This window comes from Vidua macroura, chromosome 2, assembly GCF_024509145.1.
Source record: "Vidua macroura isolate BioBank_ID:100142 chromosome 2, ASM2450914v1, whole genome shotgun sequence".
In the NCBI taxonomy this organism is placed as follows: domain Eukaryota; kingdom Metazoa; phylum Chordata; class Aves; order Passeriformes; family Viduidae; genus Vidua; species Vidua macroura.
This window is the reverse complement of record NC_071572.1, coordinates 30,247,578-30,267,630: the sequence shown is the minus strand read 5'-3', so window position 1 is coordinate 30,267,630 and position 20,053 is coordinate 30,247,578. Positions and strand designations below refer to the sequence as shown.

General features: G+C 42.3%; 1 protein-coding gene across 4 annotated transcripts in view; it reads left to right on the top strand.

Annotated features, from left to right (window-relative positions):
• Positions 1-20,053, top strand: part of NPAS2 (neuronal PAS domain protein 2) — a 105,426-nt gene that overhangs the window by 64,943 nt on the left and 20,430 nt on the right. For all 4 annotated transcript variants that reach the window (XM_053970737.1, XM_053970740.1, XM_053970739.1 and 1 more), the window contains exons 6-12: positions 4,186-4,306; positions 5,315-5,428; positions 14,326-14,444; positions 16,865-16,947; positions 17,862-17,968; positions 19,101-19,248; positions 19,836-19,917. In XM_053970737.1, the coding sequence (XP_053826712.1) occupies positions 4,186-4,306; positions 5,315-5,428; positions 14,326-14,444; positions 16,865-16,947; positions 17,862-17,968; positions 19,101-19,248; positions 19,836-19,917 (774 nt within the window). The remainder of the gene's footprint in view (positions 1-4,185; positions 4,307-5,314; positions 5,429-14,325; positions 14,445-16,864; positions 16,948-17,861; positions 17,969-19,100; positions 19,249-19,835; positions 19,918-20,053) is intronic.

The window sequence follows — 20,053 nt, the reverse complement described above, 5'->3', positions numbered from 1 at the left end:
TGCCATTTGTTCTTAAGTTTTAAAACTGATCAGAGTGATATCTGGAAAATCTATGTGGCTTATTTTGTTTACCTCGAGGATCTATTTGTAAGCTAAATTCAGTCACTGTTTGAGGGACGAAATACCAATTCTTGCTCCTCTGTGACAACAGGGAAAAAATATTCTGCAAATCTTCTGCTTTGAGCAATGAAAGGAATGCAAAACTGGGCAGAATGCAGAGCAGGGCTCTCTGAGGGCTCCTGTTAAGAAAACTGATGTATTTTCTTTCATTAAAATCATGAAAGTTCCAGTGCTGAGAGCAAATATGTCTGGTTCTCTTTAACACAGCTTCCCATACTTCCATGGAGCATTTTCAAACACAAACTTCCCCTGTTGTATTTCTAATTTTTTTTTTTTTTTTAACGAGGTCTGGAGACTACTTGTAGGGTCAGCTAAGATGGAGAGGTCTAGCTCACATGGTAAGGATGGCTCTAACTGAAGTGAACTCATTGAAATCTGATCACAGCTCATAGCATTTGCCAGTCAGATGGTACACTACGACTTCAAGAATATGCAGTCTCTTGAGAAGGGTCCTCCCTGTACTTTCTTGCCTGCTTTTCCAGAAGGTCCCTGGCAGGGTTGAGACTTCTCCTCAGGGGCTACCCAGTGAAATTCAAGGAGCTGCTCTGCTGTGTTGGGTGCTTAAGGTAAATGTCAGGGTGGAAGAATCCAGGACATAGCACCTTACAGTGTATAAAAATTAATCATGCTGTGTTGCTGTTACAGGGTAGCAGTGGGAATCAGTGAGTGCAGGATACACAGGTTCATACAGGGGCCAAATCCCAGCACACAAGTGCATAGCCATCTTTATTTTTTGTGTTGATGGGAAAGAAACCTGTCTCATTTGCAGCCCTCCACCATCCTTTTTCTAGTCACCATGTTTGCTTAGATACTTTGATTTTTTTCTCCCTGCAGCAAGAATTTTTCCACCTAACCACTACCCCCATCCCCCAATAAAAGCAATGAAATCATGAGGAAGGAGTTCCATTCTGGAGTACAGCTGTTTTGTTGAAATTGCAGAAATATTTTAACTATACATCCTATTATTGCAGAACTTGATGTATGGTGTTTAGAACAGACCAGCATGTAGGCAAAGGTGTTCTTTGCCAGCCTTAGCTTTCAGGAGTAAATACTCCAAAGCTTCTCTTAGCAGGATCCATCAATTTGAAGATGCAGAGTAAATTCCAGGCTTAGCAGCACAACTATCCGTTAACATAGTTCATCTAACAAGTCTACCCACAGTCACTGTAGTTAATCTTTTGTCTGCTTTGCCTATCTCATTCAGCAATACTCTGGCTGTCTCAGCCAGTGGCATAGAACTGCTCACTGCAGAATAATTAGACAGAGCTGCAAACCATTCCCCTCTAACTGATCCATTTTTATCACCAATGGTCAAATTTTGTCAATAGAATCAGGTCAGAAAAGACCTGCAAAATCATCAAGTCCAACCTTTGACCTAATACCACCATGTCCAATAAAACAAAGTGCAATGTCCACTCATTTTTTAAACCCTTCCAGGGATGGTGATTCTACCACTTTCCTGGAAAGCCTCTTCTCATGCTTAATCACTCTTTCATGAAGAAATTTTTCCAGATGTCCAGCCTGAGCCTCCCCTGGTGCAGTTTGAGGGTGTTTCCCCTTGTCCTGCCACTGGTTGCCTGGGAGAAGAGACCAACCACCACATCGCCACAACCTCCTTTAAGATAGTTCTAAGAGTGTGATAAGGTCTCCCCTGAGCCTCCTTTTCCCCAGGCTAAGCAATTCTAACTCCCTCAGCTGCTCCTTGTAAGACCTGTGCTCCAGACCCTTCCCCAGCTCTGTTGTCCTCTGGGCACACTCCAGCAACTCAGTGTGAGATGAAGTGAGCAGCCCAGAACTGGACACAGCATCAAGGTGTGGCCTCACCAGTGCCCAGTACAGGGGGCAATCAGTGCCCTGGTCCTGCTGGCCACTCTATTGCTGATACAGGCCAGGATGCCATTGGCCTTCCTGACCACCTGAGCACTGCTGGCTCATGTCCAATTGCTGTCAGCCAGCACCTCCAGGTCCTTTTCTACTGGGCAGCTTTCTAGCCACTCTGCCCCAGCCGGTAGTACTGCCTGGAGTTGTTGTGACCAAAGGGCAGGATGTGGCACTTTGCCTTGTTGGACCCTCATACAATTGTTCTCACGTCTTTGATCCAGTCTGTCCAGATCCCTTTGCAGAGCCTGTTTCACTACCTACCTTTTTGCCATGGCATTGGATGTCTGCTCTTTGCATGTGGTGCAGAATTAGCTATGAATAGCTTGCTTGGCATTTTCTACAGTTCCAGTGAGACAGTGGAACATTTGCTTCCATCTCTCTGTTTGACTTAGTAATGTATTCTGGATGACATACTGATTCGAGAGCATTGTTGAAGTCTTGATGTGTACAGGATCCAGATATTCTGTTCTGTGCACTGTTTTACAGGTGTGCCAAACCTCTACAAGGGGCAAGAGTTTGGAATTGGAGCTTGGTCACAGTATGAGACAAAAGGTTTCAATTAGAAGAGTGGTGATGGCTCACATCTAGTCTTCCTGCAGTTACTGTAGAGTAGATGGGAGATTAATTAACCTGGTGGTATCATTATCATTTACAAGAAAAAAATCAATTCTGAGATTGCACCTAAGCCTTGAACAGAACTCACCAGCGCAGTTTCCTGTCAAAGGTTCTTTGTTCATATGCACAAAAAAAAAAATTACATGAAACAATGTACTATATTTTGTGAAGTATAGTATGTGTATATAGAAGTGTATATCTAAGTATTTATAGATGTATAAAAAACCTTTATCACATACTGTATCAGTAGGATTCACATAAATAAGATATAAACTAAAGCCATAAAAATAACTTATAAGTATTCTTCACAACAGGAATATTCAAGTAATGAGCATATGTAATACTTGTAACTGAATCATCTAAAGCAATATATTCTTCTTAAGGTGTGTGTATAAAGCATAGCACTCTGATTTTTAAAGTCTGCTCAATAAGTTTCACCACTCTAAACAGGAATTCCACACAGAAAAGCTAGCATGAATTGAAAGCAGATGGAAACCAAAGCACAATCTTACACAAATAGATGATGGTTAATAACTTGCCAGTCTCATAAACAGCTTACATGTTTTTAGCATGACTGTACCATCTGATAGAAGCTGCTCTGATGACACACAAAGCTGTGTCAGTGTGCCAACTCAGCCTGAAGTAGTCTCAAGTGGGACAGATGTTAAGTCGATGCCATTGGAGGGTCACTTTATCTCAGGCTTCCTTTCAGATACACTCTGTTAGGTTAGTCACCACACTGAGCATAGGGAGAACTTCCTCTTGGCAGCCCATGACAGACTCGTTTTCTCCACCCTGGGCCAGCCATGGCCTTTTGCACAAATCCATCTTCTCTTTCCATTCCCAGATCTCAGCTCCTAGATTTTGGATGGATTTCAGGTTCAAGCCAGCTGATCATGGGGCTGGAGGCACATGGACATTCAGCTCATGGCTGGCCAGAGGGAGGGCTTGTGTTGGTGGCGCTGTGAAGTCCCCCTCCCTGGAGACTAACTGCTGTAGTCATGTCCAGACGTGGAAGTCCCCTTCTCCCTGCTCCCACCTGCCAGGATGCAGGAAGTGGGGAACAAGACCTGCCACCTCAAGGGCATTTCCCAGGAGTTGAGAGTATCCCCCCGGGAAGGGTCTTGATCTGGGACTGACCTGCCTGACTCAGGATGACTCTCAGCCTCACTGCTCCTGCAAGTTAGGCTCTGTCGGGAAGAGAAAAAATTCCAGTATTCCACAACAGGCCTGTGCATGGGGCTTAGTAGCAGTATGGGGAGCCAGGCACCCTTTTCCAGCCCTCTCCCAGGTCTTGTGATTTAATTGTGTGGACATACCTGCTGCATCTGATGGTCTCTGAGAAACGTTAAATATTGCTGATTGCTGAGATTTAATCTGACAACCAGCCCACAGAGAAGTGACCACTCAGTTTGTCCAACAGGTTCCCCCTCTGTTTTAGAGTACCTGGAAATCAGTGAGGAAACTCCTATCAAATACCACAGGCTTTGTATCACATCTTCTTGTGCATCTCTGCATGTTGCTTGTTGTGATATTTCTATTTGTCTCAAAAGTTATTTCTCTTTGCAGTGTGATGTCTTGGATCAGAATTTGTTAAACTTCCTCCCAGAACAAGAACACTCAGAAATTTATAAGATGTTGTCTTCTTGTATGCTTATGACAGATTCTGCCTCATCAGATTACCTAAAAAGTAAGTTTCATTTTTTCTTCTCTAGTAAATGAAAAAGCACAGGCAGGATAAAAAATTTTCTCCCAGAAAAAGTTTTTTATGCGATATGCAATAAAAAATTAGGTTTGTAGCCTTTCAAAAAGATCTTGCCACCTGGAATGACCCTTTGGTTCTATTTTTAAATTAAACTCTTTGCCTTTATTTTACTAGGCTAAGACTACTTGCAGTTATGTTAATTATTAAATATCATATCATTTGAGACAGCTAAGGAAAATAGGTTAGCTGATGGAAATTGAGAGTTCGCCTGAGACAAATCACATCTTAATTGATATTTCAGCCTGTTCAAGTAAGATGTTGTTCAGAGATAAGCTAATGTGGCGTACCTTTGGTTTGCCTTAGGTCAAAAAATACCTCTAAAACTATTGCAATTCTTTTTCCGATTGAATTTTGATTTCCTTGGAAATATTTTTACTTCCTCAGCCTTACTCACTCTAGGAGGTAAGATGCAGAAAACCAAAATAGACACAATAATATAAGATGTACAGCTGCCCAGTCAACTGTATCGTACAAAATCTGCAGCTGATAGTTAATATGCCAAAGTTAATTTAATAGATGTTTTGAGGTAATTAAGCATAGTTTTCCAACACAGGATGTAGAACAGCTGTGAGTTGTGAGGAGCCTAAATAGAAAAAAGCAGTAAGTGAAGAAGCCAGTTCTCTCTGTTGCTGCACCGAGGCTATGGCTGTGTAACTCCTGTGATGAGGTGGTGTCAGAGAAGGGCGAGCCTCTGAAGCTGTCCCCGAGCTGCAGGCACACCTGTGCACAGTGCTGAGCAACCTGCATCCCTGCAAGGCTTTCTTGCAGAGGCTCTGGTCCTGCAATGTATAGCACATTGCTGTTTAGGGCTCCTGAGTGGTAACAAGCTGCTCTTGTGCTGCCAGTTGCAAGATTGGGGTTGGAAGACACCATTGGTTGTGTTTAGCTTAAATAGTATATTTATTTCTTCTTCTTCTTCTTTTAACAATCCAGCTGACAATGAACTAGAGTTTTATTGTCATCTTCTGAGAGGAAGTTTGAACCCAAAGGAATTTCCAACATATGAATACATAAAATTTGTAGGAAATTTTCGGTCTTACAGCAATGGTAAGCTTTAATTGTTGTATAAATGTTAATTTAGCTTTGTAAAATAAAATATAAGTATTGCTCCATTTAACAAGTCAGGCTTTTAACTGACAGAACTATTTTTAACATTACGGGATAAATTTTGCTTCACACGGCTCTCATGGCTGAGTTGCAATAGCTGGATGAATACATGTGATGAGTGAAATTGTGTTAGTTGCTTTTGTTACTGCCCTTCACTTGCAGTGATCCTGGATTCTGGGTAAGTTTGCAAATAATGACAGGTTTAGACGAGGGTTTATTTGTGCTCACTAATATGGTGTGCTAAGACCCCACCTATTAGCAAAATTATAATCTTGCTACTTTATCTGCTGGTTTACATTAAATACAAATTCCATGCCAGAACTGATAACCTGCCAAATCTGTCTTCTTACCCTTCTCTGCAAAATCTTGGGGAAAGGCAGGAGTGCCATGTTTCATCACAACAGCTGAGGACACTGCCACCCACCTCCCTCTCCAGCTGCCATTTTGCATTCCTCTCCAGCACTGCAGAACCCAATACTCTCCAAAAAAAACGGGAAGACGTGCAGTCAGCATAGTCACTAATGCACCACAGTCAGTCCAGGGAAACCATCTTTCAAGGGATGAAGTGCAGATTTCCACCTCACCCGTTCTCTAACAAACAGATTGCTGCACGACCATTAGTGTCAGAAATGAAATACTCTTTTATTCCTTTCCTTCTCCTGCCTGCCCAAGTTTGCTTTAGTTACTTGCCTGACTGAACTCCAGAGTGGCATTTCCAAAGTTGCTGGTATTGTTCCAAATAGGTCATCCTCTGCAAAAAAATTCCCCACCGTGCTTTCCAAAAACTGCACGCCACGCTGTGAAAAAAAATGTCCCTGTCCCCATTTAACTTTCTGCTTTTGCTCCACATGACTAGAATAGAAACCTACGTGCAGGATGGAGATATGTATTTCTTGTTTGGTGCCATCTGATTTGAGGCTCTATTTGTATAAAAAAAATGTAGCTGCCTGTGTGCTTTCTAGTTTGAATGAAGCGAAATGCGCCTCCCTGACAGACGCGCACACCAAGCTGTTCTGTTTTCTAGAGCAGAAACCGGATTTCAGGTGCTGACTCATAAGGATACATTTCTACCAGGGGAATTTCTGATCCATTTTCTTCAATGATTTTCAGCCCTTTATTTTGGCATGACATTATTACTGCCCCCTTACCCGTTAGGATTTCACATCCCAGCAATTTTATCAGTGGCTATTTCTCAGAAGAATGATAAAACTTAAATTACAGATATCTTCCCTATGTTAATGCATAGAAACTAAATGGGAACATATTGATTTCAGAAGACACCAAATCATTTTCCAAATACTCCATCTTAATAGCTTTCAAACAAGTCACATTCTTTCTTCTTCACATTTTTCCCCCTTTGTGCCACTTTTTTCTAAATCTTCACTTTATTTTGTCTCTTCCACTCTCTTCCCATCTCTGCTGCAGTGTGACCCTCTGGTTGACTGGTAGAGGCAGCCTTAGCCTGGCTCTGTGAGATGCTGCCTCCTGGCCCCCTTGCCATGTGAGTTTAGTTTTGCCAGTTCAGTGAAGAGCCTGATGGAAATGCCTCACCAGTGCATGTCCAGCACTGCTCCCCTTTGGCTGGGAGTCACCCCCATGGCTGCCTCCCAGCACAGGTGGAAGCAAGTGCACTGGACTCACATGTAGCAGCAGCAAACTGTTTGCTTGGTGGCTGATACCCTTGGCTGACAGAGTGAGCAGCCGGAAGAGGGTGCGGACCTCCAAAGCGGCTGTCCTTGGATCCACTGGGCTCCTTGCACCAGCCAGCTGCACCCTGAGCAAGGCACAGGAGAATCAGCTCAAGTGAGCACCACGTGAATGCTCCACCCTTTGGGGAAGCCACCCAAGGGGTAGGGGCAAGCACCTGTGCTTTGGCACAGGGACTTGTGGCATAAACAACTTCAAGCATTTGGTGGGTGCAGTGGTGGGCTGGGTTCCTGCCTCTGCTTGGCCCACAGTTACCAGGGACCATCCCCCAGCCCATGCTCCTCAGGGCTGTCACCTGTTGGACCTGGCAGTAATTGCCCTCTTTTCCTTCTGTTAGATAAATACCCATTCTCCAGTCATCTGTCCTCCAGGTGGGAGGCCAAGTGGGCAAGAAAGAAAATGGTGGGAAGGGTGGCGGGAGAGACATATCATTCAGGGCCGTATTTGTCCTATATGCATAGGATCAGCTGGCCCCAAAGCCTGCTTTTTGGAGGTGTTTGTGAAGGAAAGATTATAAACTAAAGATTAAAAAAGAGTTAGCTGGGGGAGAAAGACAGAAATTGCAAATTAGGCTTAATTAGCAGGAGACATTCCTTATGAATGTATTGAAGAATGTTTTTCCCTGTAGCTTTTCACAGCAGTGAAAGTGCGAGCATGTTTTTACACATGGGAGACTGATACAGGATGTTCTTTAAATACAAATCCTGCCGTTCCTTTTTAGCCACCCAGTGCAGACTCCTACCTTTGTTTCCAATGATTTGTTGACCATACTCGGAGCCCGCTCTGCCTGCGTGTTCCTGCCGCAAGGATGCCAGAGCCTCTATGGCCAGGGAAGTTCTTTTATCCCTGGGCAGATTGTATCCTATAGGGATACTTAGCTAATCTATTGTCATTAATGTAGAGTCGTAGTAGGAGTAAATCTGTCTCCATTCCTTCTCATTTAACCTTTGCTGATGCTTTTAAGAACTGGTAGGTCCTACTTAACCCTCTTAACAGAGATGTCACCATCTTTATTCTACTTCCACATAGTCTTTTATGTAACCTCCTTTGAATTATCATCTCCTTAGGCGTATTTTATTATTGTTCATTGCTCATACAGTGTTGGTATTTGGGGCAAGGAGGTCATGCATGTGAGTTCCCAGTCACCTTGCCCCCCTCTCTCCTCCCTCATACCTTCTCCGTTAATCACATTGTTGACTTCTGGCTGAGAACATCATATAAGGATGGGTATGAATGGATTAATTTGAAGGATTGCAGCTTAGAAAGCCAGTTAGGGGCTTAGCTGCTCTCCCTAACTTTAATGGGAGCTCTGAGGCTTTAAAGGCTGTTGTACTAAGATGCCAAAGATAATTTTTTTCATGCTGAAGTAGGACAAATACCTGATATCTGCCAAGGTGACTTGTCACCAGAATTGCTGTCAGGGAGTCAGATCACACACAGTCTACATCAAACCCGTGCTACTCCCACAGAGGAGCAGTCACTGGCATCCTCACTGATCCCAGAAGAGGCAGGGACATGCATGTACAGGGCCCAGAAATTGCCCAGAAAAACTCTCACAGTTCACAGCAGGTATTCAGTCTTTCAGGAGATCACTGTCTCTGGAGCTCCTAGGGTCAGCTACAGCTGCACGCTAGAGAAGCTGCACAGCCCAGTGCCAGGGTTAGCAAGAGCATGCATACTTTGACTGGTCCTGAGGAATCTGTACTCTGCAAGCCTTACTGCAGAATATTTCTGCAGCTGTATCTGCACCAGGGATGTGACATGAGCTGCCTGCACATAAGTGAATCCCCATTGCATTGGCTGTGCCCAAGCGAGAGCAGCTGACCAGCAAGACAGCAATGCAAGCTGTGCAGAGTGCCTGCATGAGTCACTGGCTGTGCTAAATCAAATACAAGAGATTTGATTTTCCATTTGGGAGGATCATTAATTAAGCTTCAATGAGAAAAGCGTGACTGTAACCTGATGTGAAGATTCAGTAGTCCTGTGAGAGGAAAGGAGGTGGCCCATGGGCCACTCAGACAGGGAAGGTGGAATTCCTTTTTGCTTCTGTGAGAAATGCCTACTTGGTGTCAGATCATCAGGGTTGTTTTTGTTTTATTTGTTAATAGGAACTCTGTCCAGTATTTTTATATATTTCAGGTTCTGGGTCTGTAGCCCAGATTTTAACGAGAGACATAAATGTCTGCAAACATCTGAGGGAGCCAAGTGCATCACTGTACCTATTAACCAGTAGCACCTGATAAGAGAGAGAGAGAGTCTTATCAGCATCACCAGTGAATAATACAGTGGCTCACACCCAGTCTTGCCTGAGGGGGAAGGCAAGTAATAAGGGTAACCCTCCCCAAAAGTCCAAGGAAGTGCTCAGCTCCGGTATAAAATGTCAAATTAAGTAAGAATACATTATTTTACAAAGCCGCTTAATAGCTCACTCAGATAAGAAATGATAAGATGGGTTGGATTTATTACTCCTGTGAAAACTGTTTGTACATTTGTAAACACACAAAAATCTGTCATAATTATACATCCAAATATTGGCTCTGGTATCCTCTTTCTGAAGTGACACACTTGCTTAAAAACTCCTGAAAGGGACAAAACCAGGGTCCTCCCTTTCAAAGAGTTAATATTAAAAAGGACCACCAGCATCTTTTAAGTGATAGATCTGTCCTTTCATCCAAAATCCCTGAAGCTTTTCTCTTGAAGAAGTAGATAAGCATTATGTGAAAAGAATTCCTAATCAAGTAATGTAATATTATAGTGGAATTTTAAATTGTGCATTTTTCTTCCCAATTACATGGAAACTCATGGAACTGGTTACTGAATGTTAATAATAGCAGATACTCTACTGTTAGCTGACACATTTCTCAGATATAATAATAAAGATCAAGAAATTACTATGTTGAGGAGGAAAAAAATCTTAACTTTCAGAAAAATTAATTGCATCTGAATTAATTTTTAAAAGAAGTAAACAATTCATACAGAAGATACATTGATCTTGAACCTCCATAAATATATGCTGAAACATCTGAAACAAGAATAACTCAATCCAAAACAAATGTTTTGATCAGAACCAACAGCCGCATATTATTATTTGCTATTAACAATATCATAGAAGCTACAGCTAACAATATGCTGCACTAGCTCTCTATGCAAAGAAGAGACACCATTCCTGTCCTCAGGAATCTACTTGGGATTCATATCAGCACAGGATGGCCAGGGGAGAAACAGGAGCAGGAAAGAGGAGAGAGTAGATCAAAGTGGATAGGTGATGTATGGACAGTGTCACTGTTACTCATCTACATGGCTACTGAGAGCAGTCTGGCTTGCCACCAGCACTTTAGATTTATTCATTATATCTATTAATTGCCAAATATTCTGTTCATCTGGGGCCTGAATTAATTTATATGAAACAATTTTGATTTTATTCTGGTCTGTTCGGCTTGTATTTTTTGAAATCACTGTTCAGTTTGTTTGACAGTCACTAAGACTGGTTCTTTAAACATTAACATCTCTTGACAAAGTAGGAAGGAGGGATTTCTTCTTTCAAATGGCATAAGCAAGAAGTTTGCTATCTTAGGAAGATTATGTTTTACACATTCCAAGTTGAAGTAAGATGACCGAGCAACTGACTGCTGTACTATTATTAACTGAATAAAGTGGCATCTGGGGTTTTTAAAACATGTTTTCATTCATTTCATATGGCATGATTTCTCTCCCTAAGGATAAAAATCCTTTTGTCTGTGATAGTGCAGGGCTTAGTTCCTTGTGTATATTTTTTATTTGTAACATTCTGTTCCAAGTGTCCTGGTCTTTAAAAAAATTAATAAAATAACATAAACAAAAGAAAAACCAAACAAAGATCTCTGCATAGGTAAATTTTCTTTGTGTCTTACAAGATACTTGCAGGTATTTAGTACTTCTACAAAATAATGTTGTGGTACTATAGGGGCAACAGGTATGATAGGTAACCACAAAAACTATTAAAATTCATGCTAAGGAATTCATGCTATCAGATAGCTGATATATATGAGACAACTGTTTCACCTTTCTGATTATGTATTTAGCTTTGTCACATGACCTTCGGATTCCTTACTCCAGATACTTTGTCCCAATCATGTAATTGTGAAACACACAGGCCCTCATTTACCCAAGCCCACCTGTTTATGGCCAGCCCAACATTTTCATTAGGCATCTTCTGACAAAAGTACTACAAGCCCTATATTTGACCTATAAATGTTAATATCACCATAACCTTAGGCTTGATCCTGTATTTTCTGTTCCACTATTTTTCTGTGGTGCTCTCAGAAAGCTCACTGCTGAACTTTGCTACCTCAAGATGTTGTGTTTCTTTTAAAGAGACTTGGAGAGTCATAAAGTATGATTTTTCAGAAGGCTTTTGTAAAAGGTTATACCAGGATTGTATTTTTTTTTAATTCCTCTAATGACCTCTTTTTTTAACTACACTTCAAAATTCATTAACCAAAAAAGGCTGAAATTCACTGACCAGCTGCAAAAGCAGAGCAAAGCAGGCTGTGCAGATAGAGCTGTGGAAAGAAAAGCTACCAACAACCTAAGTCAGGCAGCAAAATAATTCAGAAGCAAATGTGAGTGGTTTTTTCCTTTCAGTTATTGAAGTTGTCATTTTCAGATGGAGATGTACTTGACAATGTAGTGGCTACCTGCCTGCATCATTGAGGGTTTTAATGCTCTGGACTTTGTCAAAGGCAGCTGAGTATGAGATGGCACAGTAGCTGTTCAAAGACAGGATAACATCCAGCCGGGCCAGCTGTGTCTCATCTCTTTGGGCTTATTCATTCACTGCTGCTTAAGTTCATCATTTCCAAATGTTGTGAGGAAATCCCAAATTACTGCCTAGCTATCCTACACAGTAATTATTACCCTCTTACTACTGCATTTACCTGTTGGAAATATAATCCTATTTTGTAAATGCCACATTCAAGGATGTATTCTGCTACCTTCTGGGAATATGTCTCAGGCTCGTGGCTGTTTACATCCAACAGCTGACATAAAAAAGCCATCTGCTCTCTTTGGTGTGACTCAGTCTCCACTTCCTTCTACAACTGGTGTCATTTGCAAGCCCATGGTTCACTAACTAGGTTAACTTATCATACCTGTATTTCAGAGGCTAAATGTGCATATCTTGTTTTCATATCTTAGAGCCCAGACTGCAAGAATTTGCTATTGAATTTGGCTATTACAGAGAGAAACAGCCCCGCTGACTTCAAATGTCACAACATAGTACATAGCAAGCTCGGAAGTAACTTCTCATAACGCCCATAATGCGGGTTTATAGCATTCCCATTAATTTTTGAATGTGACCAACTACAGAAATCAACAGACTTGCACTAAATGCTAATATCAGAGATGGATAACTCTTCACTTAGGCTACTCGTGTGTCCTGTAGAACTTAACTCTTCTTTTTTTCAGCTTTTTGTGTTAATAATCACATAGAAGCCCACATATATATACACATAACTCCAGGATCAGAATGGGAAGATATATTCCTAGGGAGTCCCAAGAGCACGTGTGCTCTGCTGGTGAAAGGAGGAGATATTTGCCCATATTATTTCTCTCTATATCCAGTCAGCCATGCCCTCCAGTCTCAGCTATGAGAGAGGACTTGATCTCTGTGTCTGTGCTGTCTTCTCAGATAAAGAACTTTTCTTTTCTTTTTTGGTGTAATATATACTGTGCACGCAATGGCCTAAACCACTTAATCACAGGTGTGAATTCCACTCAGCATACTTTCTTTTCTCTCTCATACCCTGTTATCCTTGTTATCAGTAATGCATCAATATTCTAAGGCTTTTAATAGGTTGAATTGGGTTCCAAAAGCACATGTGATCACTTGAGACTTCTTCCATCTCTGCAATTTGTGGTAGTGAATGAAATCCCAGTGCAGAAGCACCCCAGGATAAAAATGGCTAGTTATCTTCTCCCCATATAGATACAAAGCTCTTCAATTTCACAGTAATGCTTTGCCCTGAACAGAAGAGCCAAACTGTCTGAAACTTCATGAAGGTAGATATAGGGGCCTAATAGTAAGGAAAGAGAGTTTCATATTAGTTTTAATCCCTATTAGCATTAAATTACCTCATATTGGTGAACTCTGGCTGCTAGATAGGAACTTCTCTACCCCTATGGGAGAAAGTCGGCTAGGCAGGGCAAGAATCCAGCCCAGTTCCCACTTCAGCCTGGCACACTGTTTTCTTTCATAGCTGTGGGAGTGGGATTACCATCTCTAAACAGCTTGAACTTGGAGGAATAATTTGCATTATGTCATTCTAACATGGGACTGTGGGCTAGTTTTCAGCAACATATCCTTTTGGCAATGCATCTCTGGGCAGGAGGTGCTAGTGGGCTCTCAAAGCAGCTGAAGCCATGCAGTCATGAAAGACACAGGTAAAAAGCATATACAAAATGTGTAGCCACATCACATCCAGTTTTTCCCTTTGCTCAGTGTTGGGGGATACAGCAGGCCCTCTGTAGACTCGCCAGACCTGCCCATCTCTGGAGGCCAGTGCCATACATGGGGTCTCTTTTCTTCTTCTTTAAAACAAGGAGAGCTTGAGCATACTGGGAACAGTTCTTTCGATGCAGAAGGGGAAGGCATTCTTCAGCAGCCAAGAATCACAAGCATCCTCCTGCTAGTTTGATGAAGCCTTGCTGGCTGTGGGCCCCGGTGTTTTGCCACTGATGACTTGACAAACTCTCTTCAGCTACCTCCTTTGCCAGCACTTCTTTTCACTGCATCATGGAAGTTACAGCACTAGGCATGCTGCAGCATGTATTTTTTTTTCTTGTGATTGGTGAAAAAGAGCAATTGGATGTGTGGGGTTTCTTTCCAGAAAACTGGTTTATGCTCTGTAATAAGGTTTGGCCTTACTTTTATCAGGATTAACCTGTAAAATTCATATTTGAAGTTAAGCTCTGATGCCTTTCTGCCTAACATGACTGACTTGGATTTAAATATATGCAGATCAGCTTTAAAAGCTTTTAGAGCACTTCTCTGAATAAAAATAGTATTAGTACACTTGGAGTGTGCAAAATATTCAGGGAGAGCAAATCTTATATGACACATGACTCCAGGTCCCATTTTTTTCCCTTACTAGTGCCTAACTCCACTTGCAATGGCTTTGATGAGGCTGTCCCAAGGGCTTACAGAACATCCCCAGGCAAGCAGATCTGCTTTGTTGCAACTGTTCGTTTGGCAACACCTCAGTTTTTAAAGGTAAGTGCTCACCCTGAGTCCTGTGCGTTTCAGAACTTCACGAAACACTTTCAAACACTTCACGAAACACAGAAGGTTCTTCGTTTTGCTAATTGAATGGATTACAGGTATGACATTTCATGCATAAAAATCTACTGAAGAGGATTATCAGTGCAAGCCAGGATCTGTGGAAGCAGTGTCACTTCTGCCCCATTGCACAGGATACAGAAACCCTCCTTGCAATCGGAATTGCAAAATCACTTTGAAGTTTGGGTCCTCATTGCTGCTTTCTGTTCCTGCGATGGGACAATGTACAAAGGTCTCAAGGGTCTTTTCCAGCCTAGCTAATTCTGTGATTTTGTGATTTTGTTGGTGGTCAGATGACCACCAACACTTTCATTTGTGCTCCTCAGCATCTTTGGTGGACTACTGCTTGTTTCCCTTTTCACAAATCCTGGAAGTAAGACAGCTGCTTGTGGTTATAAGAATAGACAAACCAAACTTGTGCCTAACACTGCTGTTCCCTGATTAACTAATGTAATCTACTGCATCAGGTGTCCTGTGCCCAGAGTTTAAGAGGTTTTTTTTATGTAATTGATGTGACCAGTATGAAATCACTGCTCCCTTGGCCTGGTTCCATTACTGCTCTGGAACTTGCAGGGCATTCTAGACTGATTCCTGACCTTGCAGGCAAGTCGAATACCTTCCGGGTAAGTGAGGACACTTCCCATTAATCTTAACCACAATAATCATATTAGCAGAAGGGCTGGAGTTAAAGGTTCTCTGAGAACCCTAAAAGCAAATTCCTTGTCTTTGGGTAGCTAGCATCTCAAAATAAACAGGGAAACAAAATGGGCTACTCACGGCAATGAGCTGCCCAGTGCGAGGGAGAAAGCACCTGCTGAACAGCCCTGAGAAGGTTTTGACTGCCACAAAGTCCTGAACACACATCTCTTCAGTTCACCTGGGTGACTCAACTAACTCCCACTCTTGACTTTCTACTATAAAATAAATGTAAAATTTTTATCTGACTAGCTAAGATAGACAGAATCAGCAGTTTGGTTGCACACAGCGGTGTTTGCACCTTGAACTTTAGTCTATGATCTTGGCATCAGCATGGATTTTGGCCTAAACTGGAGAGAGGGGGAGAGAGGAATTTAAGGTGTTTATGATTTTAAGGTGTTTTGCCTCTGCACAGCTAGCGATTTCAAACAACTTTGTCAGCATTGATATGTATCAAAGAATTGCTTGATGGCAGCACACCTCAGCTTGTTCTCTGGTCCCAACAGGGTTAAAACATCAGTGGTCTCCTCTGCCTGAGGGACAGCAGAGAGAGACGCAGTAATGGAAATGATGGGAAGGTGTCACTGAGCTCACAGCACGCAGGGATGTGGCATCAGGGAGCAGGGGAATAGAAGTATTGGGGGCCAGTGGGCCAGCTGTCTTTACCAGTGAGGATGGAGACCCTCCTGCAGGAGAGACGTGAAGGAACCCTGGATGCCACAAATCCAGAATGCTGATGCTGGGAAATCCCAGGCCAGGAGCCTCCAGGCTGACTCTAGGCAGCTTGTGGAGCTGCAGTTGCCCCTGCAAAGCATCCAGTGGGAGAGGAGAGGTTGGCAGAGGAGAGCTTGGAGTGGACAGCGAGGTGACCATGGAGCGTGCAGCCAGCCCCAGCCCATGCACAGGTGTGCACTGTGCTGCCATCCTTCCCTCTACATCCCACCTCCACACAGCAAGTGACCACCACTGACTGCCTCCTGATCCTCATCTCTCTGGGGCAAGGCTGTCCTGCCTCACAGGCAGCCCTGTGCCCTGCCTCGCATAACTCACTTATTAATCATCGTGCTTGTGAGCACTGAGGGGCTGCTGTGAATCTTAAGGGCCAGCTTGTTTGCTGTGGCAATGCAGTGCAAGGCAACACGGACCCCTTTTAGCCACTGGACAGGTCCCATGCAGGCTGGCTGCCTGAAAAAGCATTTACTCCTCTGCAGCTACTGAGGGAAAAGGAAAGTGTCCCCCTTTCTCAGAGAGCTTGGTGGGCAGACATCCAAAAGGACCAAGGGTGGTGGGTATCTTTAGTAACACAGAAGGAGTGAAGCAAGATGCGGCAAGCCCTGGTGGGATCAGGCACAGGCTGGATGCTGGGAAAGCCCACGGCCATCACACCCCAGGCACTGCTTCAAAGCCAAAAAAGTTTTGGCACCCTGAGGCACAGTCTCAGCTCTTAAGTATGTGTGCATTACAAGTTCTTCTCCCTATCTCCTATAAAAAATGTTGGCATTGATAAATACAATAGTTTGCTCTCTGGAATGGCCAGAAAATGGGTGAATCCTCTGTTTTCTCCTCTTATGCACCATGTATTTATAGCTAACAAAAGCTAGATGAAGCAGAGGGGTGAAGCTCCAACTCTCAGTAAGTCAGTTTTCTCCACTGGACAGGAGATGTGCATCGTAGAAGAACCTTTAGAGGAATTCACATCAAGACACAGTCTGGAGTGGAAATTTTTATTCCTGGATCACAGGTTGGTGACATGAAATGCCCTGATGACTGTGTTTGGTGCTTTTCTACTACTATTTCACAAGTACAGTTCTCTCAAGTAGTATTCCATTTCACATCTGAATCTCATGAACAGGAGGGCTGCCAATGAAATTCCTACAAAAGCTGATGTTTACTATTTTACATTTACTTTTGCTTTTATTTTTAATGGGCTTTTAAAACAAAAGGACTCTGTTTCTTCAGCTGAATTTGTGATTAGCCTGTTCTTCCTTCCTTTAAAATTATCAACAGACCAAAGTCTGTCACATGGCAAAATGAGCTAATTATTATACAGCTGCAGAAATCCTTCCTTCCAAATCCAGTCATTGATTGCGTGTGTGCAATTCCCACTGAGTTATGGAGGGAAAGTCTATGCTGGCCTGAGGCATCTGTGCTGGCAAAGGTACAAAGCAAGTGCCTCAGCATGCCACAGATGAGCTCTCCAAGCACCCAGAGGAAAGCAGCACAGATGATTTCCTCTCTTATCCCCCCAGTCCCAGCAGATGATGGCTTCTAAACACCTCCCCATGCATTTTCCCCTGTATAAGGGCTGCAGGAGCCATCGCACAGCCCCTGACCAAGCAGCAGCCAAGGAACGACTCCCTCACAGCAGATTCCTGTGTAAAGGTCCCTAAGAGGCTGGACTACTTTCCACAATCACATTTTCCCTGCAGAAGGGGTGTTGTCATAGTCTTGTCCTGGTGGGATGGTGCCTGCAGGCATTGCTGTGCCCAGCTGGGTATCCCAGGCTCAAGGTGGGGGAAAGTGAGGATCCAGCCTCCTAAGGTGAACAACTCTACACTGATAAGTCAAAGTAGATCTGGGCTGTTTGCATCTCTGCATCAACATGCAGAACTGCTTGTTCTGTGTTTTATGGACTCATGTTGTGCCCAACTGCAGAGCACCGCCGATTATTGGATACTTGCCTTTTGAAGTGCTGGGTACTTCTGGCTACGACTATTACCACATAGATGACCTAGAGCTGCTAGCAAGGTGCCATGAACACTGTAAGTATCACATGGCCCAGGTTTCTGGGAAGTCACTGGACACTGGGACACCTCTTTTAAGTGAAAAGTTGTTTGGAAGTGGAGGTTTGACTCTTGCCTCAGTCTGTATATCTTACAGTGCTGTAGCAGACTGTGGGCACTGCAGCTGATTGGCATCTGGGACAGACTTACCAAGCTCTGAAAAATACAATTTTCCCTTCTATATCTCCAAAAGTAGCCAGTGAGACTCACTGAATGGATAAAATATGCAAGATTTGACCCCTGTTCTATTAGTAAAGAATATGCAGGAATAGTTCAAGCAATTCTTGTGGATTATTTCCCCTAATGTTCACTGTGTATTTGGGATTAGCTGTGATAATTTGAATACAGTCTATTAGGATTTAATTGAAAAACTCTTTCACTAAGTAAAGAAAATAAGGCAGTGCTTTTCAAATATTTGGTTACAGAACTGGCTGTAACATCTCAGATTACCACCTGACAGTATCCTGTGAACATTAGGTTTTATATGTTGACATTGAAATGTAGAAAGGCTAAATATGTGGATATTTGGGAACCCTTTGAAATCACTGGGGGGAAAAAGCAGAGATTAATTTGGTTGGTGAATCTTCAAACCTTCAGTACACCCTGGTTTACTGTAGTTTGAATTCTTGTCAGTCTGGGAATTTTCTTTCAAATTATTTTTGTCTTTGCACAGTGTTATCTCCTATGCTTACTTCACTCTAATTCCATCTGCACACAATACTCATCTTTTCAAATATTTTTATCCTGTACTTTTCTGCTCTAGAATTTAAGATGATCACTCTTAGAAAATAATCCCAGGTGTATAATTAAGCAGTATGTGATCAGCACATAAAGCAGGATAAGATCTATGTTTAAATTGTAGCGGACATTAATTCATTAGTGTCCAAACTTAAGGTTAATTGTACTGTGTAGGAATGTACTATCCAAAGTGTCAAAAGAAGATACCTACTAATCATTATGATTTTTGTTCTGTCAGAAAGCTGAGAGGAGCACTTGTGCTTATACTCCTGTCTACCTATGACAGATATTTTTGTCACTTTTTTTTTTCACATTTCATGTCATTTTCACGTGGGAAATTGTGCTATAAGCTGTGTGTATTTTCTGCTGGCAGTGATGCAGTTCGGCAAGGGGAAGTCATGCTGCTATCGGTTTCTGACCAAAGGACAGCAGTGGATCTGGCTCCAGACCCATTACTACATCACCTACCACCAGTGGAACTCCAAGCCAGAGTTCATTGTGTGCACACACATGGTGGTAAGGTATGGAAAATCCTATCAGCCAGCCGGGACATAAAGGAGATAGAAGCATCCTCATATCTGCCACCATTTTCTTTTAAAAATATAACATCATTTACATAACAAAAAAATTTAGCCTGAACTTTCTGAAGGAAAAATACAGAAAAATTATCAGACTGAACCTTAGTTTATATTAAGCTTAATTTTTTTTTTTTTAGTTTAGGGGCAGATGAACAATGGCATTTTTCCATTTTGTGCAAAATTAGAGAATAGACAGATCCCTAAATATTCACTTTCTCTAATCCTTACGTTGGTTTTTAAGAGATGTGTAGAAGCTTTCCAGTGAAGTCATGAAGTCATTATAGGATGTGAACTTGACCTTTTTATATAGTTCTTTAATATTATCTTGACTTCAAGAAGATAGGAACAGAGCAAAACCTGAAAATTAAAACACTCTCAAATGTTATTCAGTAGCATTTGACTTAAGTCACTTTTCAGCTGTTCATTTAACCTGTAAAATGTACAGTAATTTGTTCCTCCACTCTTTTAAGGCACATTTTAAGAAATACAGCAGTTCGATGTTGATACATAGAATTATGTTTTCCATTCAGTTATGCAGATGTTCGGGTGGAGAGGAGACAGGAGATGGGCTTGGAAGAAGTGTCCTCAGAGGTGGTGTCCTCAGCACTAAAGGTACAATAAGAAAAGCTTTTTTCATTAATTTATGTAGTAATCACAACTTGTTCTATGTTAACATCACCGAAGACTACAGCATTGTCTTTCTCCAGTGTTGGTGGATTATCTCAACTTCATCGCTCACTTGACTTAT